Source organism: Tachysurus vachellii, chromosome 17, assembly GCF_030014155.1.
Source record: "Tachysurus vachellii isolate PV-2020 chromosome 17, HZAU_Pvac_v1, whole genome shotgun sequence".
NCBI classification, from domain to species: Eukaryota; Metazoa; Chordata; class Actinopteri; order Siluriformes; family Bagridae; genus Tachysurus; species Tachysurus vachellii.
The window spans coordinates 12,180,883-12,206,241 of record NC_083476.1 but is presented as its reverse complement, the minus strand read 5'-3'; the positions used below and the strand labels follow the sequence as shown (position 1 = coordinate 12,206,241).

The following is a 25,359-nucleotide window of genomic DNA, read 5'->3' as shown; positions in this document are numbered from 1 at the left end:
TGTCATATGGTCCTTTAATAAATAATAAACAGTATAATTCTTCTTCTTCTATCATTTTTGTTGGCCGTGAATACTGACTGCACCCTATCTTAGTCCCCAAAGCCTAGCCACAACTAATCCGTACTTTTTTACCCCTCATACATTATCTCTCACCTGATGATTATCAATATTAAAAATTAAATATTCTTGACCCAAAGCAAAGCTGACTAAGAGTCAATCTATGTCAGGCTCAGGAGCATGTAATTAAAATTATTAACATAATTATAGTTTTTCCCGCGCACACAAAGAAGAAAAAGAAAAGTACACCCTATTATTCATTAAGTGGCTGCCATATTGGAGCAAATGAACATTAGTCAGCTTATGTTGATTGCACGTGTTTGCATATTCATAATGTTAAATTAATATAATATTCTTCATATAAATCATGCAAATTTATGAAGTGAAGGTTTTATTTTATTACACCATATTAACTCGTGTTCAATGCACAAGGTGGCTTTGGAAAGGAAACATTAGCGAAGGTTAGTCAGGGTTATTTACAGCCTGTCTGGTGGTTTAATTGTGCTTTCATGTGCAGGTGGGAAATAACAAGCCAGTTGGTTATGAAGGCTATTATATGACACACAAGTGTGTGGCACAGATTTGTCTGACTTACTGTATATCCTCATAGCAGTACATGACTGCATGAGTTTTAATAATGCACTTAAGCTATGATGCTAATGTAGCATCACAGAATGAAATGTCACACAAAAAAATCTTTTCCATAAATACACCCAGGTCTTTTTAAATCTGCATCACTTCCTGACCAGCTATAAATCTGCCTACTAATATTAGGAAAAGGTAAAAATACTTTAAAAAAAAAACACATTAAAAAGCTAAAGCACCGTGGTTTAATGGGTAGTTTTCCTTGTACCTCCAAGACTAGGGTTTAATTCCCATATCTGTCCTTTGTGTTTAAATGTGTTCTTCTTTAACTTCCCTTAACAGTATCGAGCACCTAGAGAGGATTGAAAGGTTGATTAAATTTTATTAATGTTTTGTTTTTGTGTATGTTGTTTTAGCATTCTGCTCAGTAGCAGGTCCAGGTAGGACATGGGGACAGAAGAGCAGAGGTATCAATTATGGTCCTGTCAGTTATCAGCCACGAGATCTGCTCACTATTGTTCCCCTGCTTTATGACAAAGGAAAGTACAAAAACATTTCACACTATATTTATTCAGAATACAGCCTTTTTCTAAATTATTGTACATTGTTTTGTATTTCATACAGAATTTCAGAAATGTGAAATCAATCTGGGGGGCACGGTGGCTTAGTGGTTAGCACGTTTGCTACAGCAGCAAAATACTTTAAAAAAAAAACACATTAAAAAGCTAAAGCACCGTGGTTTAATGGGTAGTTTTCCTTGTACCTCCAAGACTAGGGTTTAATTCCCATATCTGTCCTTTGTGTTTAAATGTGTTCTTCTTTAACTTCCCTTAACAGTATCGAGCACCTAGAGAGGATTGAAAGGTTGATTAAATTTTATTAATGTTTTGTTTTTGTGTATGTTGTTTTAGCATTCTGCTCAGTAGCAGGTCCAGGTAGGACATGGGGACAGAAGAGCAGAGGTATCAATTATGGTCCTGTCAGTTATCAGCCACGAGATCTGCTCACTATTGTTCCCCTGCTTTATGACAAAGGAAAGTACAAAAACATTTCACACTATATTTATTCAGAATACAGCCTTTTTCTAAATTATTGTACATTGTTTTGTATTTCATACAGAATTTCAGAAATGTGAAATCAATCTGGGGGGCACGGTGGCTTAGTGGTTAGCACGTTTGCCTCACACCTCCAGGGTTGGGGGTTCGATTCCTGCCTCCACCTTGCCACCAGTCCAAAGACATGCATGGTAGGTTGATTGGCATCTCTGGAAAAATTGTCTGTAGTGTGTGAGTGAATGAGAGTGTGTGTACCCAGGGTGTCCAGGGTGTATCCTGCCTTGATGCCTGAAGACGCCTGAGATGAGACGCTCCCCGTGACCCGAGATAGTTCGGATAAGCGGTAGAAAATTAGTGAGTGAGAGTGAAACCAATCCCATTTCATTCTATGTTGTTATCTAATTTGTTATTAGTACTCAAAATCAGTTGCAACATCTGAGACAGAGTGCAAATAAAAAGTTCTTTGAACAAACGTTTGTGCATATGACAATAAAATCCTGAAAATAACAAAAGCAGCCGCACTATCGTCTAGAGATCGTAAGCATGTATCCTGACAATGCCACAGAAGTATGTGATTGGGAGCAAAACCGGCCATGCTGTCTGAGTGGGAGGAATGGTCTGTGTCGTCTGATTCAACCATGCCAGTCAACACTAGCCATTCATAGTCATCTGTGAGCTCAGGTATCGGAAAAGGGTAGAGTGTGTTACAACATCTTGTGATGCAGCATGAGCAGTAGTTTGAAAAGATAGTAGTTTTGCTGGCTCCCATTGTTTCAGTAGAAGCATGTGATTATCTTCACCTTTCCTGCAACCTGCAGCTGAAGACTGTTGCATGAAATCTGGCTGGAAGGTAGGAACTGGCAGGTGATCAAAGTGAGGAGAAAGATTAATGAATTAATTTGTTGCCTTCTTCTTCTTATTATTATTATTATTATTATTATTATTATTATTATTATTATTATTATTATTATTATTATTATTATTAATAATAATAATAATAATAATAATAATAATGATATGTGCTTCCTTTAAACACTGAGTGTAACTATACACCTTAAAAATTACACAGGTCCGATAGAAACATTATTTACATTAAATTTAAATTGCAAAGTTTTCATTAAATCTAATCATTTTAAATAAATACAAATCATTTAAAAATATGACATAAATTTCATTTGAGTTAAACATGACCAATCTAGACACTCAAAGAGTATGTACAATATCTGTTTTTTTGTTTGTTTGCTTTTTTGTGTGTGTTCATAAATGCAAGCATAACTGTTGTCCATTATTTCTTTATTAAAAAAAAAAAGAAAATTAATAAAATAATAATAAACAAAATGTTAGAAATTTTGGGTTATGTCTGAACCTTTATCCTGCCTTGCATGCTAGTATCAAGAACATACATTTTATATCAAGCATTATAATAATAAACATTATAATACATCCATTTATATATCCATATAATATATCCATTTTCAAGTAACGAGGAATAAAATGCTCAGGAATCCTCAGTGTGTGTTCAGGCTAAACCCTTGTCTGCATTACACTGAGTCTGGTGGCACAAAAGATGGCTTAAATAAGATACTGCATATGTAGAACATTTGGCATATGACCAGGCCAGGCTAGAAATGATTAGTCGTGAATAAAAAATGTAAAACCCCTAGATAGGACCTCTGGTTTGGGTCGTAACACTTTGATTGTTCTTAACTAGTGCGAGTGAGGAAAGCCAGCTGGGTCGTATCTCCCTCATTAAGGACTCATTTTGAGGCGGGGACCCTGATCTGGATGGTGCATTCACTGCAATTTGGCACGATTAATAGCTGAGGGTCACGTCGGGTCACTTTCAATTTCCACCCAGGAGGGCTGAGAAACGGACGCAACTCATTTGCACAGATCTGAATAATTCGCTTGCGTGGAAGGGGAAAAAAGAGGAGGGGAAGAGAAGAGAAAGAAAGACAGACAGGATAAAGGGGTTGAGGGGCTTGAACGCGGCTGCACCTCGAACAATAAAAATCCATGCAGCCTCCATCAGCTTGCATAAAGGCAGTAATGAATATGATGGAGGAGATGAATCCAGATGTAGGAATAAAGCCTGGCTTTCTCTCTGCTGTCTCAGACGGGCGCATGCGTTTGCCTCGTGCAAGCTTTTTAAACTTATCATAAATGTATTAAGATTGCACTGGGCCATGAAACAGCTGTAGACAATTAATCTTCTGCAAATCTTATCTGAAGAATTGGTTTCTGCAAAGTAACATCTGCCGTGAGAGGCGATTATTCATGGGCGACGCGGGCGCGCCGCGCTTTTACGCATAGGGCACGATCATTGGCAATGAAGTAAAAATTTATAGTTTTGCCTGTTCAGTGAAAAAAAAAACATTCAGCAGCATTAAAACACCATCCATCAACATTGTCTCGGGGCCTCCGGAGCCGAGAAATTAAAGAAAATATTCATTTCTGTGTGAATTTGTAAGTGTGACGCTCCACTGAACTGATTTTTTTTTTTTTTTTCAGCAGCAATTTTTTTTCTTTCTCTATTTGGAGAAAATGAAACTGAACGGTGCATTTCAATATTACTGCATCGAGGCATTGCTTTTGGACCTGATGTGAAATGTAGGAAGTGTGACTGCCATTCCAATTTTCTCATGATCTTCCAGCTCGTGCATGTGTGCTGAGAAAATAATGTCATTTACTGAAGGTTTGCATAAAATCATTTCCAAATTTGTGAGCAGAGATCATTAGCCATCACAGCAAGCTATCCTTAATTAAACGGTGCTTATGTGTAGGCAGTATGTCGTTTTTGGTTATGCTGTATTGCATACAAATCCTCCACAGGGGAAAGAACAATTCCTACAGTGTTTAGTGTTAGAGGCATTCGTATTGCAAAAAAAAAAGAGAGAAGAAAAATCAACTCATAATGTTTATGGAGACACTGCCTCTTTTATTTTCTCTACATTAATTACATTCATGTGACTTCTTATTTCCCAACTGTCGGCACCTCGCAGATGGCAAGATTATTTACAATCCTCACTGTGGCCTGGAAGCATGCCAGCTGCAATCCTAATATCAATTTGATCATCTGTAACTCGACCAGCTTGTCAATTAGTACAATTTTCCAACAAATAAAATGCTTCATTTTTATTCTTTTGACAAAGTTTTTGGTACTCAAAATACATAAACATTGCTTTATTGTGTGTGTGTGTGTGTGTGTGTGTGTGTGTGTGTGTGTGTGTGTGTGTGTGTGTGTGTGTGTGTGTGTGTGTGTGTGTAAAATTTTAGGCTACAAAATCTAAGAATCAACTTTCAGAAACACTGAATAAAATATACATAATTCACCCAAAATGTAATTACGCTTTATTGTGTTTATACCAAAACTACAAAGCTAATGAAGCTAAGTAAAAGAAGATAATAGCAAATTTAGACTGATGTAAACTGCATGTCTAAATTATTACACCATAAACCATTTCATTAAATAAAGGCAACTCTGTAATAAACTCATATACTCATATCATAAACTCATATCATGTATTTTTCATATGTGGTTATTTGAGTCATATGATCAGGTGTGAAAACATCTAATGGAACTTTTCACCATGTTATGCACTAAAATTGTGGAAGTAAAAGTAGGCATGTGATATGTGATCATAACTCAAGTAATATTATTATTCATGTGAGAAACAACATCCCTTACATGTGAATACTTTCATGTGAAAATGAATGAATTGTGTAAAATTCTAATTTGAAAATACTAGTGTGCATTTAAAGTAAAAAGTTACTATGTGTGAAAAATATACAAAATATGGTACTGTGCAAAAGTTGCTGTAAAGTAAGAATGCTGTAAAAGTGTTAATAGTTTATTTTTTTTTATCATTTTACAAGTTGGAAGGTAAACGAACAGAAGAGAAATTCAAATCAATATTTGGTGTGATTTCCCTTTGCCTACAAGACAGTATCAAGTATTCAAGGTGTACTTGCACACTGTTTTTAAAGGAACTCAGCAGGTAGGTTGTTTCGAACATCTTGGAGAACTAACCACAGATCTTTTGTGGATGTAGTTTGCCACAAATCCTTCTGTCTCTTTATGTAATCTCAGAAAGATTTCTTGATGCTGAGATCAGGGCTCCGTGTTAAGATGTCATTAAGATAGTTCTTAATGACATTGGCTGTATGTTTGGAGTCATTGTCCTGCTGCAGAACAATTTCGGGACCAATCAGATGCCTCCCGGGTGGAACTGTATGATGGATAATTATTTGCCTGTATTTCTCAGAATACAGGACCCCATTAAACTTGACCAAATCTCCATTTACAGAAATATAGTTGCAAAATTTCAAGAAACCTCCACCATGCTTTACTGTTGCTTGCAGAAATTCATAATTATACTGTTTTCCAGCCCTTTAGCGAACAACCTTACTCCTGCACCCCAGTTCCTATGTTTTTGTGCAAAGTTGAGTTGCTTAGCTTTGTTTCCACATCGCAATTTTGCTTTGAATAGTACTTGTGGACAGACATCTCCAGACAATAGATGGGTGTATCTGGGTCCCAATGGTTTCCCCTAGGTCTTTACTGATGACACTGCTGGACATCTTACAACGTCAAAGGAAAGTAAGCATGATGCCTCTTTCATCTTTTGCATCTTGAAACCCCAGTCTGCTTTGAAAATTTTGCCTGGGATAGATCTTGCTGATGCAGTATAACTACCTTGTGTTTTGTTGCTGTGCTCAGTCTTGCCATGATATATGACTTGTAACATGAAACTGTCTTCCACAACCTCACCTTAGTAGCAGAGTGTGTGGATTTGTAGAGTTTGCATGTTCTCCCCGTGCCTCAGGGGTTTCCTCCGGGTACTCCGGTTTCCTCCCCCGGTCCAAAGACATGCATGGTAGGTTGATTGGCATCTCTGGAAAATTGTCCGTAGTGATTGCGTGAGTGAATGAGTGAGTGTGTGTGTGCCCTGCGATGGGTTGGCACTCCGTCCAGGGTGTATCCTGCCTTGATGCCCGATGACGCCTGAGATAGGCACAGGCTCCCCGTGACCCGAGGTAGATCGGATAAGCGTAAGCATAGGGCCCAGTATTGTGGACTATGTAGCATTCCTGTTATTTGCAGATGATGTTAACCTCTCGCTACCATGTATCTGGACCTTTGGCATTCTGCTGAGTGTGAAGTGGCTGAGATAAAAATCAACATCTCAGAGGCCGAGGACATGGTTCTCTCCGCTAAAGAATGGAATGCTCCTTTTAGATGAAGGGATAAACCTTGCCCCTGTTGGAGGAATTGTCTTGGAATATTATACACAAGCGTTGGAAAAAGAAAGTGTGAGATCGGCAAATGAATCAGATCAGCTGCCGCATTGTTACAATCATTAAAACATTTGTGGAAAGGAAGCAAATGTTGAAGTCTCCACTAGTGAGTCCCTGTCCTTATGTATGATGAATAGCTGTGGGAAGTGACCTAAAGAAGAAGGTTGTTAGTACATGTATGGTATGTTACCATTCAGGGGGGCACAATGGCTTAGTGGTTCGCCTCACACCTCCAGGGTTGGTGGTTCGATTCCCGCCTCCACCTTGTGTGTGTGGAGTTTGCATGTTCTCCCCGTGCCTCGGGGGTTTCCTCCGGGTACTCCGGTTTCCTCCCCCAGTCCAAAGACATGCATGGTAGGTTGATTGGCATCTCTGGAAAATTGTCCGTAGTGTGTGATTGCGTGAGTGAATGAGAGTGTGTGTGTGCCCTGCGATGGGTTGGCACTCCGCCCAGGGTGTATCCTGCCTTGATGCCCGATGACGCCTGAGATAGGCACAGGCTCCCCGTGACCCGAGGTAGTTCGGATAAGCGGTAGAAAATGAATGAATGAATGAATGAATGAATGAATGTTACCATTCAAATTTAAACATTAGGACACACCCCCAAGCTGAAACTGAGGTTTGTGAAAGAAAGTGATAGAGCTCTTAGAGTTTAAATCTTTATAATCTCCATACTTTTCTTCAGTATTTATTGATATTTATAGATATTCATGGCAGGTTGAGACACTCAACAAGTCCAAAGTTGATGTTGGACAATTTACGCATGCAGAGCACCAAGAGTATACATATGGACGCTTCCATTATTTGTTAGTTACATATCATCAGTGTAAAACAAAAGAATGCTTTTAATTTTTGAATGATTTAACAGGCCAATTTTTTTATTTAATTATATATACTGTATATTATTTAATATTTATGTATTTATTCTAATTATTTATTCATTTATTTAAAGCAGGATACATACATTACATGACCTTTTAAACACAATGAAAGCACTTTAAATGTTAGTGATTGTAATAGTTTACCTAGAACCTCTGGATAAAAAAACCTTTGTTTACAATTTCAGAAGCTCTAAATTTTTTTCCTGCCCTCAAACAGGGATTAGGTTTAAACCTCTCTCTGTATTGTTCAATGTGACATGCTCAATTTATCATTAGTTGTGAAGAGAGAACGGATGAGTACACATTCAATTTAGTTCGGATGCTTTTTTCATTCATCATGCGTCCCCATCCATCATTTCCTCTCTTTGATTTGGACAAAAAAACACCCTTTCATAAGTTTAACACAATTAATCATGGGCCTGGATAATTTTCTATTAATGGACTGCAACCATTATTAGATTATTTATTTGATTAACTTGTAGAGTGAATTTTATATGGAATGTGTTCAGGGTTAAGAAAGCCACCTGCTCACAGAGCATTTCTCTCTAAATCTCTATTGTTTTTCCTTTGTGGTTATATGTACTTTTTCACACACAATCACACAATTTTTCCTGAACACGCATGTTGTCTCCATATAACAAGTCCGTAACGAATTGGAAAAATCGGAGCGATGGATTATGTGGTGACCCAGAAACAAAAGCAATCAAGGCGAAGGGTGAAACTGTGGAGCGGTGAATCAAACACACACAAGGCTATGATTCTTCCACTCTGTCAATAAAAGTGGTGATTATTTATGACCAGGTTTCAATAACAGGTTTATTTCATATTCCCTTTTATTTAACTTATAATGGCAGAAAGCTCAAGACTACAAGCATAAGATTATGTTTAAATGAATTATAATGAATTTTTCTAAAACGTTCAGAAATTTCTTACAACATAAAAAATCTTGAATTTGTTTGTGTTATGAAATAAACATTATAATGCGGTATGATTTATTTTTAAGCTGAAGAATGCAGTTACAGTCATAAAAAAGAAATCTAGGAATTTTCTTTATCCAAATACCCCAAAACAACTAAAGTGGCCTTGCAATAGGCTTCTTTACATTCGTACATCTTTCTACATTTGTACCCAGGATGTATAAATATGCATGACCATGTAAATTAGAATTCTTCTTCTGATTCTTTATAAATTGCAATTTAAGAAATACCCGCTGAAGATATTTTTTTCTTATCTTCTAATTTAGAAATTTGAGCAGACTCTTAGGAATAACAGTTGTGTTTAATGACTGTTAAGCTTATTAATGGATGTTTATGGTATATTAAAGTGCAGGAAGCGAGCAATAACTAAATAAGTACATAATTATTTTTCAAACTGAATAGTCCTGGAATCGCACCACAAATCAATCAGCTCTGCATTGAAAAGCATCAGGACTTCATCGTGTCTCAATCAAAAAGAGAAAAAAATCAATGCAGCCCAATTATAGCCAGTTTCATTAAGTTATGTTAATCATGCCGAGCTGTAAGCGAGTTGGCGTTGTGTTTCCTCTCCTGGAGTCTCTCAGTACAGTGCAGAGTCAGGATTTCTGACAAACAGCATACCTTCAGTTACTGATGAAGACAATTCATGGGAAAATATATCTGTAGACAAGTGATATACTACACTATAAGCATTAAGAACTAAACATAGTGTGTATTGATACTATAGTAAAATAATTAATGCAATTTTAAGCCAAAGTCAATTACTTTCCTAAAACAGCACGTCCTCCAAGGACTTTTTCAAGGAATTTTTCTTATACCATGGCAATTTGCCAATGATTAGCATTTTTAAATTATTCAAGACATTATTTTCTGTTGTCACTTACATAACGGTAGCTACATTTTCAATTCTGTCTTAAAACTAACTCCGTTGTCCTGAAGACTTTCCCATGTCTGAAAACTTAAAGTTACATTTTTAATAAATGTTATAAAATGCTGACACTGGAGTCTCTTTCCAGAAATGTGAACTAAACAGCTCACAGAAAACGTCCACATCACAACAATTAGACATATTCATTTTCTGAAAATAAATAAATAAATAAATAAATCTATTTGTGATTAGATTTAGATTATGTGTCAACTCCCAGTTAGTTGTTACTATAGAAACAATAAGGTCTTAGAATGAGAGGATTAAAAAAATTGTGATTTGTTCCTGTGTGTGTGTTGTGTGTTCCTGACAGCTTCTGCTCTCCTGACCTGCCTGATTCATTCTGATGTCATTCTGATGCTATACTCCTGGTTGGAGTCTCATCACTTGTAGGCCTCTTACTGCTGCTGAGGATGAACCTACCTATGGACAGCCTGAAGATACATGGGATTGCTTTGGATAGAAGACCATAGAGTTTAGTTTTGCATTCAAGTTTTCATCAGTGAACATTTGATCATTTCAACAGTAGACTTCATGTTAAAACTATTCAGTAATTCCGCTGAAGCTCATATTTAGCTCAAAAGCTCTTGGTTACACAATAGCACTTGTCTATATAATGTACAATTATTGAAATGGAATTATTTTATAATCCCCTTTACAATATAATGTCTTACCTTTGAGTCTCGTTCCTCTCAAGGTTTCTTCCTACTATCATCTCAGGGAGTTTTTCCTCATCGTCCTCACCTTTGGCTTACTCATTAGGGAAAAAAATAAGTAAAACTACATTTCAATCTTTATATTATATATTCTGAATTTTTATATTCCTTATATCCAAAAGCACTATGTCCAATGTGTAGATTATAATAATAATAATAATAATAATAATAATAATAATAATAATAATAATAATAATAAAAAATAATAAATTATATATATATATATATATATATATATATATATATATATATATATATATATATATATATATATATATATATACACACACACACAAACACACACAAGATAATATACTGTATAATATATATTAATGTTGGGTTAATTGTCTTTAACTGGACTGTAACTGGAGCTGTGGCAGAAAACTATATGTGATGTGGATGATAGATAATAGCTGCTAAATAATTACATAAAATAGATCAAAATTTAGTTGTGTATTTGTGGAACAAATTTTGTGACACAGACATGCATTAGTTATTAGCTACATTTATTGTGTGCGGGGTTAAGCAGACATTGTGTACACTGTGTGCAAATCTAGTAATTATTCTCTAAAATCCTAAGGATGAATGACATAAACAGTTCTAAGTGCTTTTCATCCCCCGAGATTTACTCGTCTCGATCCTCCAGGTCTCACTTAGTTTTTAATTAAAGAGGAGGCCTCAGAGCACTTGATAACACTGTGGCTTATTTTATCGACCAGTGCAAGGGTGACTGGAAAAAATGGCCTATTTAGTATTGTTGTAAAATGTCTACATAATAAAATCACAGTTTTTGGCTGAGAAACAATTGTGTGTTTGTGTGTGTGTGTGTGTGTGTGTGTGTGTGTGTGTGTGTGTGTGTGTGTGTTTCCACTAACTCTACAATCTTGAAATTTTTTCCACAGAAAGACATTGAACCTATAGAAGATGTAAAGAACCCTTTAGGGGAAAACAGTGTGCTGGCAATATTTTCTAAGAGTGCAGCTTTCAAAAGGTACCTAAAACCTTTTCTGACTGCCAAGAATTGGTGCTGTGTTGGAGAGAGTTAAATACTTAAATACAATATCAACCCCACATTATCATAGAGTTATTTATCCTAAAGCATATTTACCAACTACTATGCATTATTCAGTGACTACACTCCTTATTGAATCCTTGAATCATTCAAATTCTTCGCATAATTCAAAAAGGAGCTCTACTTGGAATCCTTTCTGATAGGGAAACCCTACATAGAGCCTTAAAAGATTCCTCCAGAGAGAAAGGGTGCTTTATTTAAAAGGATAAGTCTGATGAGTTTGTGGGTGTTTAAATCATGTGGGTGGCCTGTTTTTATTTAAGGTCTGATAAGAATCTGGGGGGGGACGGTGGCTTAGTGGTTAGCACGTTCGCCTCACACCTCCAGGGTTGGGGGTTCGATTCCCGCCTCCGCCTTGTGTGTGTGTGGAGTTTGCATGTTCTCCCCATGCCTCGGGGGTTTCCTCCGGGTACTCCGGGTTTCCTCCCCCGGTCCAAAGACATGCATGGTAGGTTGATTGGCATCTCTGGAAAATTGTCCGTAGTGTGTGATTGCGTGAGTGAATGAGAGTGTGTGTGTGCCCTGCGATGGGTTGTATCCTGCCTTGATGCCCGCCTGACGCCTGAGATAGGCACAGGCTCCCCGTGACCCGAGGTAGTTCGGATAAGCGGTAGAAAATGAGTGAGTGAGAATGAGTGATAAGAATCTGTAGTTGCTTTATACAGAGTCTTAATCTAACTATCCAGCCATCTATTTTCTCTACTATTTATCCTACACAGGGTCATGGGGAATGTGGATTCTATCTTTCTAAAATCGCACACACACTCTTAAACCCATTCACACACTACAGACAAGTTTGAGATCTTCCTATAATGCATGTCTTTGGAATGAAGGAGAAAACCAGAGTACCTGGAGGAAACTGCCAATGAACAAGGTAAACATGCAAATTATGTGCACAAAAGCCAGAAGTAGGAATGGAACCTCAAGCACTGGAGGTGTATAAATGTGAAGGTGCACTGCTTTCTGAAATCAAGCCATGTGGCAGTGATGTCCTTTAGTGAGCGTGCACTAATTCCCTCTAGATGATGGATTTAATAGGGTAGTGTTATTGCACAATCAAATATTAAGCCCTATTAAGGAAAACGTGTATGTGTGTGTGTGTGTGTGTGTGTGTGTGTGTGTGTGTGTCTGTGTGCTGAGATTTCACTACCTATCGATTTGTCCCTAAGAGACACCGTCTCTCGTCCCTTTATCATGTCCTGCATTAAGTGCAGAAGGTCCACGTGGCTCACAGAAAGGATCGTGGAAGAATGTATTTAAAAAGCATTTCCCTCTCACTAATGGCGGCTGTAGGGCAGAGCCAGGGTCATTTAGCCTCTCGATTAGGTAAAGCACTCAGTCTTGGGCTTAAAATGATGTTCAGCTTGAACTCCATTCTCCGGGAAAATGATCTAATTCAGCGGTTTATTCATATTTACTGAGTGTACCGGCATTACATTTGTATAGATCAAACAGATGCGGAGAAAATCTAATCAAAATCTCCCAGACATGATGGCCAATCATATAGATTATAGAGTCTCTCGTGCATGGAGCAGAACCTTCAGGGGTCACACACATGCTTCGTTTTTTATGATGTCTTTCTAAAAAATCCATCCGAATCACATTAAATTGGATATAAAGATGTGCAGACACATACATCACAGTAAATGGTGTGGTGGAGCATCAAGGTGCACGATCCCACCTCAACAATCAGGTTATAAAACCGGCTTCAGGAGCCGATTAATAATTCACAATCCTGTTAGCAGAGAACAAACATTTCTGCTCAAACAATTTAAGGGTGCAGGATTGTTATTAAAGCCCATGGATGGAGGGAGGATAGAGAAACCAGAACGTGAGGTGCTGAGGAAGAACAGAGAGAGGAAAGCAGTGAAATCTAAGCTCTGTGCTAAAGAAGAGCTCGCTGCTATTTCACACTCACTGCTTTCTTTATTAAACTGCCGTCACAGTAAACACGATGCATTCATCCCTCAACCTCCTTCTCCTCTGTGTGTGTGTGTGTTTATATTTTGGCAAGGATGAAATTTCCCCAAAAGGTTAGGAATATCTGACAGTTTTGACCTTGTGGGGACTGATTCTCAAAAGAAAAAAAAAGTAAAATTTATGGTTAGAATAGATTATCTCTCATAAGAGTAACAAGACACATTACAGTGTTTGTGTGTGTGTGTGCATGGATTCTCTCTCAGGGCCAGAAAACTTTCCAAGTTATTTTGGCCAAAGGCTTCTCCAAATCATTAGTCTCTAATGAGTTTATAACGGCAGGCGTCGAAATTGAGCTGTGTTTTAAACGAGTCACTAATATTGCAATCAGTAAGTCAATGATGCTCTTATCATCATTAGTGCTGAATGACACCAGACGTCTTTGAAAAACTTGTCAACTAAATCTTTGGAGTCAGCATTGTAAGCCCATATTCACGCTGGAAGCCATGTGATGCAACAAAGCGGTCGAAATTGCAGATTTCTGGTAACCAGGGTTGCTAGTTCTTTTCTGGAGAAAGTAGATAATGTGTGCTCAAAAAGCCACTAGAAGTCATGATATGACTTCATAGAATAATTTGCATATTTATTGGAATGACATGATTAAAGAAGATTTTCTGAAGACAATAGAATAGAATAAGAGAGTATTCCCTGCACTTTTCTTTACAATTTGGTCACCTGCCAGTGTGCCAATTCCTAGCCTCCACCCAGCTCTCCCCATCAAACTAGCTAGTGTTGCTTTGACTGACAGCAGAGAGAGAGAGCATGCCATCTCTCCCACTAAGAGAACATGGCCAATTTTGCTCCCTTGGCTCTCAGCCATGAATGGCTGCAACATCACCAGGCTCACACTTGCAATCTCATGACTATCAGGGGAATGTTCTTCTGTTGAATCAGAATACGAATATGAATATTAAATGATAGATTATAACTTATTTCTTATAAAACAAAGTCATCTTTGGTGATGGCATTAATCACATATTTACAACATTCTATAGATTGAATGTTCTATAGATTGAATTCATATAGATCTATGAATGTTTTTACTGTATTACATGCAGGTGTACAAACATGCAGGTGTACAAACAATGCTGATCGGTGATTATTTGCGAGTGGGAACGTTTGAGTTAAATAACTAACGTGTGTTGAACAGTTGTTAGTTTTGTTGCTAGACTTTACAAGGGTCTATAAATTAGCCAGCTTATCTCGCTAGAACGTCTCTAATTTGGCAGCATTACTACTGACCACATGAAGAGTTTTATCAAGTGGGTGAGCAATGGAACAAAGTGGAGTAAAATTCACTTGAAGCAAAGCAATTTTCCAATTATCTATAAAAGTGAAAGACAGCTGCGCATTTCTTTTCTTTTTTTATGCTTGTTTTATGCATGGCCATTTACAAATGACCAGGGTTCCCAGGTAAATATTTATCTTCTAACTGGACAATTTTAAAGGACCAGTTTGTGGAAAACTTGCTAGATGGAAGATTGTTGGTTTAGGTAGTATTGATTAAAAAATAAATTGTTAGTAATCCTACTATCTGAAGCCATTTACATGATTTACACTGCATGTTCAAATAGACCTGACTTGTATGAAACACCGCCATCTATAACTTTGGACAAAATGCATTAGACTCAAGTCTAATGGGAATTGGGCCTAAATTTTGAAGTTAAGGCTACAAGTTAAAACTCAGAATGTAATACAGAAAAAGAAAAAAAAAACAAAAAAAACATCAGCACCAGACATTATAAAGGAAAGGAAAATCAGCATTTTCCATTGTACAGGTGATATCAGGAGATAATAAAAGCTTTTATTAATTACAAATAATAAATATATAGATTTTTCTAGTTTGTTCCAATTTCGTAAGAGTTTGAAAGAATTTTCCTTTCATGGTTTAGAGCGACCTCTAGTGGTCTCATAGAATAAAAGCCAAGCAGGCGCTTTTTGAGTGAGAACAAACACTTCATGAACTCGTAATAAGAAAAGCGATTTAGCTCATAGGCACTTGAAATACATAAGCTGTGATCACAGGACAGACGTATTTATTACATAAGATTTACAAAATGCTCTGGGAAAAACAACAACAACAACAACAACAACACAAGATGTGATTTAAAAGAACATGGTGACATTTAAACATTTTTACAACGGAAATCATGATGTTTTTTTTGCATGAAATGAAGTGTGTGTGTGTGTGTGTGTGTGTGTGTGTGTGAGTGATTATCAGAAAGCAGCATTTCAGACAGGATGCACTGAATTTATATATATTAGAAATGGATAAAAAGTGGATGGATTATGTGACGTTATTAAAGTGATTGTTAACAAACTGCAGTGGAATAAGAAGTTAATAAGAATTAAACACGAGGGTGTGTGCACTTGAAGGAAAATTTAGGTAACCCCAACTCCAATAGATAAATAAAATTGAGCAGCAAAAAAACATGAAATACTGGTAAAACTGTCTAAAGTTCCTTGTGCAAATCTGTCTCTCAAACCCACAATCAGTTCTACAGTGATGTCTTTCAGACGTGCTCATGTAGCTTCATGTCATAGACTTGGTCCACGTCTCATTGGAGTCTTCTTAGCGACTAAATTTGTTTTAAAATGTTAAGATCCGTCTTAACAGGATAACATTACTTTGCATTAAATCTTATTAAAAAAAAATTAAAATCACTGTTTAATCATAAAGGCACTACACAAAGTGCCCATTGGAAAATCCAAGCATTTGTGAAGTAGTTTCCACTGAATGTCTGCATCTACAAAAAAGGTTAAAGCAATAACTCAACTTGTTTGATGATCAAAAAGTCCAGTGTAAATTGCTGCTAACTGGAGCAACTATATGCAAGTCTATGTGTGTTTTATGCTTGTGAGTCTTTTAAAAATATAGTAGACACAGAATTAACCTGATTTGTTCATACTGTAGAGTCTATAAAAGGTCTATTGACAGTGATTCTATCTGTCAACTCCGTTCACTCAGAGTCCAGAAGAACAAAGAGAAAACATGGACGTTTGGCTTTCAGTCTTGACCCACAATCATACTGCTGTACATTTTCTGTTGCTCCTCTTTAAACGACTGCTTTACCTTCTCTCGCTTCAAGCCTCCATCCCTGCAACACAACCCACGCAAGATTTAAACAAGATGCTAAAATGGTAGCTAGAAGTGTCCCATTCTTGTCAGTCACTTTCAGGATCCACACAAATCCCAAAATGCACTCAAAATTTAGTTATTATGAATAAACACACACACACACACATACATACAGACACACACACACACACACACACACATATATATATATATATATATATATATATATAATAAATTCTAATATGATTAGTTAGCATTCTTGTGCAGTTAAATGGGTCCAAAGAGAAAGTATATCTATTTGTGGGTTAATGTTAACTTTCTGCTGTCTGTCAGATAACAAAATTGGTTCATAAATGTAATCATTTTAATGTTCAAAAGTATTATAACAAATCAAGCACAAAATACTTAAAACTGATATAGTGAGCATTCCAAGAATAGCTAGAACATTTATAACACTGTGCTGTTGTCATTGCTTTATTATTATTCTGTATTCGGTATAACTGTAGTCTCACCAGAATAGATCCACCAGTCCCCCCTGTAGTGCTATAGCTGATTTCACTCTGTTGGCGAATTGTACAGCGTCCTCTCCATCCTAATAAAAGAGCTAATCAGAACTAAATGTTTTAGGATAATCTAAGTGCTCATTTCACTGAACAAATTTTCCATGCCTACCTGTAGATTCATAGGTGGAAGGTACCAGACGTTGCATACTATGGCCCAGCTGGTCATCATCCTCAGGAGGTAGCTCACCATGTTGTACTTTGCACTGTTCCAGAAAGCATCTCCAAACTGGGGGTCATACTGAGGGACAGGGGACAGGACATGGAGAGAGATGTGGACATCAAGGTGTCAGTAACTAATCTTTAATTCATTAAAAGAGCTTAAACAAAAAAGTGTGAGACTGAAAATACCTTAATTGCTACAGGATAAATTGTCCCTCCGATTTCAAAACTCCCCTTTTTGAACATCATGACAGAGGTGTTATTGATGCAAGTTCCTGTTGTGAGGGGAAACCGAAGACAAATATTTAAAAAAGAATGGTTCAGGCAGAAATTCACAAACTGTTCACAGACGTATTAGCTAAGTTAATAAAATGAAAAATGTTCATGTCCTTTGATTTACTCATAGATTTGTGTAAATTTAATTACAAGGAGCCTAACTAATGTGAACCTGAATGACTGGCTTCAAATCATATAACTGGCAAGAAGCTACTGCATTTTTTTAACATTGTACAGCCATGTTTAGTAAACCTTTTTATTAGAACAACTTGTTAAAAGTTCGTTTTCATTTCATATTAATGACTTGAAAGAAAGAAATCCAAAACAAGTCCATTTATTAAGGCAATACTAGCCAATCAATTAGCATAAAAGTAATGGGAAAGTAATGTGTTTATGGAAGCCCAAACACTCCACAAAATTATCATATTATTTAGCTGTAATTTTGTTATTTTCACCTTTCTGCAAGCTAAATTTTTGCACTGTGCCATAATTTTTCTTTCCCCCAACATACACATATGAATATAAAGAAAAGCTAAACTAGTATGGATTGCCTATAGTATGACCATGACTTTGGCCATTGCCACAGTCACTTCACAATGCTTGCACATTTTATCCTGCTTCCAACACATCAACTTCAATAATGGACAATAATTCTCTTGCTGCCTAATATATTGTACTCCTTGACCTCGAATGATATAATCAATGTTATTCCTTTCACCTGTCAGTGGTTTTTATGTTATGCTTGATGTAGTTGGCTGATGCTCTGCAGTTTTAGACAATAATATAGCTGATTCCATTTCTATCTCCTTACATAGACAAACTGTCATGAAACTAGGTGGCATGGAAGATATGGCCATTGGCCACAGTGCAAAACAAAGTAGCCTGTGTCAATTAAAAACAGTGTTGTCCAACTTATAGTACTTGGAGCAAAGAATTTACTGTTTACTCATCTGTATTACCTCAATGGTTCATTTATTTCCTCCGGACTATGCAGTCCTTCAGAGCAAGAAGTCAGACCTTATTACCATTTTTTAGCCTTTGATATACAGCACAACGCAGTAATGCAGCCAACTCCAACCCAAATTAATGGGTCTTAGGGAAAATGTTTCCAAACCTTTCAGGTAAAAATGCTGAAGCAGCAGTTCTGAATAAAGCAGCCACCTGCAATTACTGCACTATAAAGCTGCTCTAATCGATCTCTGGGAAAAAAAAAAATCTTTGGCCAAACTATCTTTATAGGCTGCTGACTATAAGTAAAATAGATGATCTGAGAAGAGAAAATGGTTATTCTGACTGTCCTGGACTCTGTAATCATCAACCAACAATTCAACACTGACTGGTTAAACTGCATTAATCCAACAGTAAAGACTGTCAATTCTATTGAAGCGTCAGTATTCACTGTAATTCCCACCTTGAAGACATTTGTTTATACCACTAAAGCGAATCCAAAATCATGTAATTAAAAGGTGGTCTTGGTGTAAACTAAATCTCAAAATATATGTCTTTACAAGTCTTTACCTTCCGGGAAGATAAGAATAGGCAGCTTGGTTTTGTCAGCAACATGATTTCTCAACCTACAGCACAAAAAGGAACAAAATTTTTTTTTAAAACCCTATTTCTTGTGTTTGTGTCATTAACTGGTCATTTTACAGCAATACAGAATTTGCGTTGTATCTATAAACATTGCATGTAGATAACTCCTGAACTTTCATGACTGTTCAGTCACCTTTTGGCCACTGCATGTCGATCCTTCATCTCTGACCTCTCAAACCACACGTGTGGGCAGGATCGTGCCATCGCCCTTTGGATGACCCCCATCATTCCGCCATGAACCTGACCCACCTATTGACAGAAAAGATAACAGACAGCTTCAATAGTAGCTCTATGCCTGCTGGATTTAGCAGGTCCTATATACTCCTGTATCCTGAAACAAAGTTCTGCTCCTGTCACAAAGTTCATGTTCCTGTCTTTAAACCTGCATGCTCATTTTCTTGACTTGCATACATAGCATGTTCTTGTAACAAGGCCTGAAAACATTTAATCCTTTCATTTGAAAGTCCTTAACTCCCTGTTTATTTATTGCAAAGTCTATATTGATCTTGATGCCTGCAAGCTTCTATTTCTATCCTGAGGCCTACAGTACATGATTCTACTCCTTTCATCCTGATTCCAACTAACTCCTATCATTATTAAGGCTACAAGCTTCTGCTCCTGTCACATGACCTACAATGTCCAAATCTAGGAATCCTGAAGCTCTAAGAATGTGCATCTGCCACTTTGAGCTAAACAAGTACCTTTCCTGCCATTGGGAGACCAAAAAGCCCCTACTATGGCCTCATAAGATTGACAAGCTCTTGCCATTGTTCTGAGTCCTAAGCTCCTGCTTCCATTATGAGACCTGCACTCTGCTGTTCTCATTCTGAAGCCACAAGCCATAAAATTAGTAATGCTAATACAACATAGGATTAAAACCCAGTTAAATCCCATTTGATAGCCCTACCATGGCATAACATCCATCATTCGCCAAAATGACAATGTCGATCGGAGAGGTGTGGTTTGCTACACAAATTCCCCCTTTCTTTGGGCGATTTTCTCTGCAATAATAAACATACATGTCATCAGAATTTACTAAGAATGTGAGTAAATCAATTATAGAGGGGTTTAAATTGTACATACTTATTGTGGTAGTGGATGGTAGCTGAAAGTCCTCTAGCACAGATCCTGTAGCACGTAATGTGAATCAGATCACTGATCCAGTCTTTCACACTAAAGAGACAGATTTTACTTTTCTGACCTGACAAGGAGCGTATTAGTTCTAGTTTTATCAGGACAAAAACACATTGTTTATATTATCTAACCAAAAATTACCTGCTGCTGGGTAGCAGACCTACAAGCGATGTGCCAATCACTAGCCAACTCAGTCCAATAACAGCCAAGGTAACCCTGTTCATTTAAAAAATACCAAGTGTTATAAGACATTTTATGCAATTTTATATTTTTAAAAAATTGTTTTGACTAAATGGCTGTAGACGTAGTACATAACTAACTGGTATGTTACTTAAAGTATAGAGTTATTAGCCATCACAGTTCACAAACATTTAGTGCATTAATATGTTCACTCAATAAGACGTACATAAAATGAAAAAGGTGCATTATGATTCAAAAAAAAAAAGAAAGAAACACCAACGCTCATGAACTAAAAACAAGGCAGTCAGCTAGCATTAATAATAATGATGTTCTTTCAGCTGCTCCCTGTTTGGGGTTGCCACAACGGAGCACTTGGTCCACAGGTTTGATTTGGCACAGATTTTACACCGGATGCCCTTCACGATGCAACCCTTCCATTTCTTTTAGCCAGGTTTGGGACAGCACTGAGAGTTGACCCCTAAGTGTCTGGGTTAGTTCCCTGTTCTGGAATTGGAAACGGACTGCGGCTAACATTCATGATAATATATGATAGTAATTTTTAAGCTCATGATGTATTTGCATTCTGGAAAGCAAATTGTGGTCAAAGTTATAGATTTAACAAACTCTGTATTTAAATATAAATAGTTTAGAAATAGTTTACTGATACTTTATTGATTCAGGATAGTGTGCACATGTTAAACTTAGAGGTCACTGGCATTTCAACATGTTTGATTTGTAAATTTCTGTGTACTGTCCTGAATATTAAAATGTTATATTAGTCTCTATTTAGTGTACTATGTAGAATCTGATAGAGAATATAGTAAAAGATAGTAGCTTTTCAGTCACAGTATGCTCACCTGAGTGGAAGGAGAATGCAATAGCGGATGAATACTCCCAGACCCCATATGATGGTGAGTCGCACACTAATAAAGTGGAAGTTGTTGTTGGTGCGAGTCAGAAGGTTCCAGGAAGCCAGCTCTTCGGATGTGAATCGCTGAGTGACTTCGTCCTCCACGATGCACTCAACACCCTTCTTGCAAAAATAAAAGACATCAGAGAGTGTAAAGTCCCCACCGTTGAGAGTTTTTGGATGAGAACGACGCAGGTCTCCAATCTCTTCTTCCATAGAGCCATCGTTCCTCTGGATAATTCCTGAAATGACCAGCAATCCTTACAACTGCGACCAAAAGACCAAAGATTCCCCATAGGAGCATGAAGGGGAGTCACCAGGTAGCAAAAACTTCAATTAATAAACATGCCATGTCTGGTAGACTACATTTGGGGTAAAGAGAATATTAATTGAGTGGTTTAATGTAAGATATTTTTATAATGAAAGAAAAGATACTGAAAGTGACAAATAGAATGTTAAGAAATGAATAAAAACAGATGTGTGGTCTTTCTTGTGGTTTCCTTTCCTGCCCATTGAGGTTTTTTTTCATATGCGACAAAACTCTAATCCTATCTGGTCTACTGTGTTACAGGCATCCTTTAATGAAACAAGGTCTCTGGAGATGATCAGTGTGTTTCTCAAGCTGGTTAAAGTTCAGCTAAACTTCAAATCATTGACTTATTGCATTTGTTTGTTGTGGAGTATTTCCAAAAAACAAACAAAAAAAAAAATCAAAGAAATGATTCTCATTTACACCACATGTATATTTCCCTAATATCAATTTGATAGGAGTTTAAAATGAACACGCTGATTAGAAATGTGCATCATTTCTGTGAGCCTGTGGAATCCAGAAAAAAAAAAAAGTCGCAGGAGCTGGTTTATACTTTCGAAACTCAAACATATTCAAAAGATTTTTCAGAAATACTAAAACCAGCCAATCTGGCACCAACAACCATGCCACAGGTAAAGCCAAAGAGTTTCATGTGAACATTAACTAAAGCATTTGACCTCTATCTGCATGATTTTATGCACTATGGTGCTGCCACCTGACTGGCTGATTAAAATACATGAAGGAGCAGAAGTACAGGTATATTCCTATTAAAGTAGACAGGCAGAATATATACAAATTAATATTAATATACACATAAATATCATTTATGCAGCAGCACAATGCAAAAAAATAAATCTCTGACAACATAAAATTATAATGTTATCCTTTAGGGTTTCCCCCAGAGGTACAGTTGTCATGAGATGAACCCTTAGTGTTTTTAGGTTTTATTTGATTTGCAAACATAAACATTCTCACCATTGGGGAGATATGCTGGCAGTTCAAGCTGTTCCTTTTGCCCTCTCTGAATCCTCTTGGTGGCCCACTGCCAACAAAACAAGTTTATTTTTGTGTGACCTTTAACAATCCACACTCACCGGGTATAGCATATTACATCCATCAGATATAGGACAGCTGCATCAACAGATGCTTTAGGGAATCATTCATGGTTTGGAAAAATACTAATAGTCCACAATTTCCTTGTTACTTAAATGTATTCAATAGTCAATCAGTCAAAGTATGTTTACTGTCTGATGACTGCTCCAAGGGATTTGCTGCTAGCTAAGCAATAAACTCTTGAATATTTTTGGAGTAAATCTCTGCCTTAAACCCCAGGCAGTTCTTTGGTGATGTCACACAGACATTGTGAAGTGGATTAGCACACATTTGTCTTTTATAAACATGAACTAAACTTCACAGAACACTACAATGTAATGCCATCAGTTTTTTGTCTTTTTTCTAAGCTTATTATTATTTAATGCTGAAATCATGGTGCATAAACATATCATCTGAAGCAAAGAAGCTTATATTGAGATTCAGCCATTTATTTTTGGAAAAGATTTTGGCTGATACAGACATACATACAAACAAGCATCATTCACCCAGTATGTCCTGGCTGACTACATATGGGGTAAAGGGGATGATGTGAACATTTTATTTTTGGCTGAACTTTAAGGTCTAGGGTTATACTGGCTCTACAATGAAACAGTAGACTGGTGTAGACATCTGAAGCAATTTGTTCATTCAAGTTAAATCAAAAGCCCCTGAGATGTTCTCAGATTTACCTTCAGTGTGTTGACAAGCACTCTAATGTAGACATCACTGAAGCCCAGTGAGACACCAAACATCGCAGGGAACATGATGAGCCCCATCACTGCATACAGCCACACAAGGAGGATCGCAAACATTACATCCCAGCAGGTAGTCTCCATTTTACTCCAGGCTCCTGTCAGTGGTGGAGTACACTGGGGTCAGCTGACCTGCACAGAAAGAGAATAACCACATGACTTTATTTCTATACAGTCTTTAATATCTAGCTAATGAATGTCATATAAGTGATGTTTTTGTACTGGTTTGTAGTGGTGTATAGTATTAACTTATTATACACCACATAACATTATATAGGATTATTATTACAAGGTGAGGTATTCTAAACATGTTTGTTGCTTTGGAAATGAGACACACTTGACTTAAATGTCTGCTCATCTCTGATTATGTCTTTATGCAAATTCAGAGGATCTAATTCATTTCTGTGCTATTCATCCCTGGTGACAAAAGTGTATTAATATTCACCCTACATGGTTAGCTTGATCCATGGTTGTCAAATTGGTTGCAATGAGGTTAGTTGGTGAAAAAAATGGTATTATTATTTAATTATTATAAGTCAGATATCTAATTGACTGGTCAGTACAATTCAGTATGAATAAAATGTTGCTATGTAAAGATACGATTTCAATCTAAACAGTCATCAATTCACCATCAAATCTAAATGAGGTCTAAAACTGGCAATAAAAATATTGAATACAAAAATATACAACAAATACAAAAATAAAAATAAAAAATGAATAAAATAGGCCTCGCCAAAAATCTGTTTAGTAGTAAAGTAACATTTACTGTTTAGTAGTAAAGTAACGTGTGAAATTAATTTCTGATCATTAGAGGTTCAGTGGATTTTAACAATGAAGGATCTTCTTAATAATAAAACAGAATAATTTCAATATCATACATTTTTATATTTTGAATTATATTTAATGTAATAAAAAACACTATAGATATAAATCACTAATTAAGAATAAAATTGCTAATTTTTAAAAAGTAAATCTTCAAAACTAAAAACAAGCAATATATATATATATATATATATATATATATATATATATATATATATATATATATATATATATAAATGTCAAGTTTAACAATTAATAAACAACCAGGTATAACTGAGCACAAAATGTGGAACGGCTCTAATGTATATAATAGGGTGTATTTATATGCTAATATGCTACATATTTAATCAATATTTAATTTAAATTAAATAATATTATAATGATATATAATATTTAATTTAAATTAAATAATATTATAATGATATATAATAATTTTTTTGTTTTTAAAGCATAAAAGTATTTAAAATAAGTGTGTAAATCTTTAGGGGAAAATCACCAGTGGACTTCCTACCTTCAGCTAATCCCTCTTGTAAACTGATAAGGTTTTGTGGTTTCCGACGACACGCCAAGTTCACGTCAAGAGCTTGTGACGCGTTTTTTACCATCTTGTGCATTTTATCACGACTATTACACCTTTTGAATAGACCTCGTGTTTTATGTTGCGTTAATCAGCTGATGATACAAACAGCTACGTTGTAAACAATAACGTCACACGAACAACATATACAGCGTAGTTCATACCAAAAACTTCTAACAGTCGCCTACCGGAAACATTTTCATCCTTCATGCCAGATGTCTGTTTTAGCTTCAATTTCTCAGAGGGCAAGTTTTTAGTCTAGTCACAAAGTTCAAGTCAGACATTTCAACATTTTCAGCAGCATGCAAGAACTGAACGCCTCCCCCTATTTCATCACTAATGGTTTCACCCGTCCACGTTCGGGTTAGG

The 25,359-nt window shown here is 36.5% G+C and overlaps 1 protein-coding gene across 1 annotated transcript; it reads right to left on the bottom strand.

Moving 5' to 3' along the window:
- Window positions 1-16,201: 16,201 nt before the first annotated feature.
- gpat3 (glycerol-3-phosphate acyltransferase 3) lies at window positions 16,202-25,144 on the bottom strand. The gene is made up of 13 exons (XM_060891342.1): window positions 24,925-25,144; window positions 23,529-23,723; window positions 22,723-22,789; window positions 21,385-21,679; window positions 20,489-20,563; window positions 20,297-20,386; window positions 20,121-20,214; window positions 19,347-19,462; window positions 19,139-19,194; window positions 17,534-17,619; window positions 17,295-17,423; window positions 17,135-17,214; window positions 16,202-16,641 (listed from the first exon to the last, which is right to left on the bottom strand). Exons 2-13 carry the CDS (start codon window positions 23,673-23,675, stop codon window positions 16,551-16,553), a joined length of 1,326 nt encoding a protein of 441 aa, XP_060747325.1. The 5' UTR covers window positions 23,676-23,723; window positions 24,925-25,144; the 3' UTR covers window positions 16,202-16,550.
- Window positions 25,145-25,359: the final 215 nt, after the last annotated feature.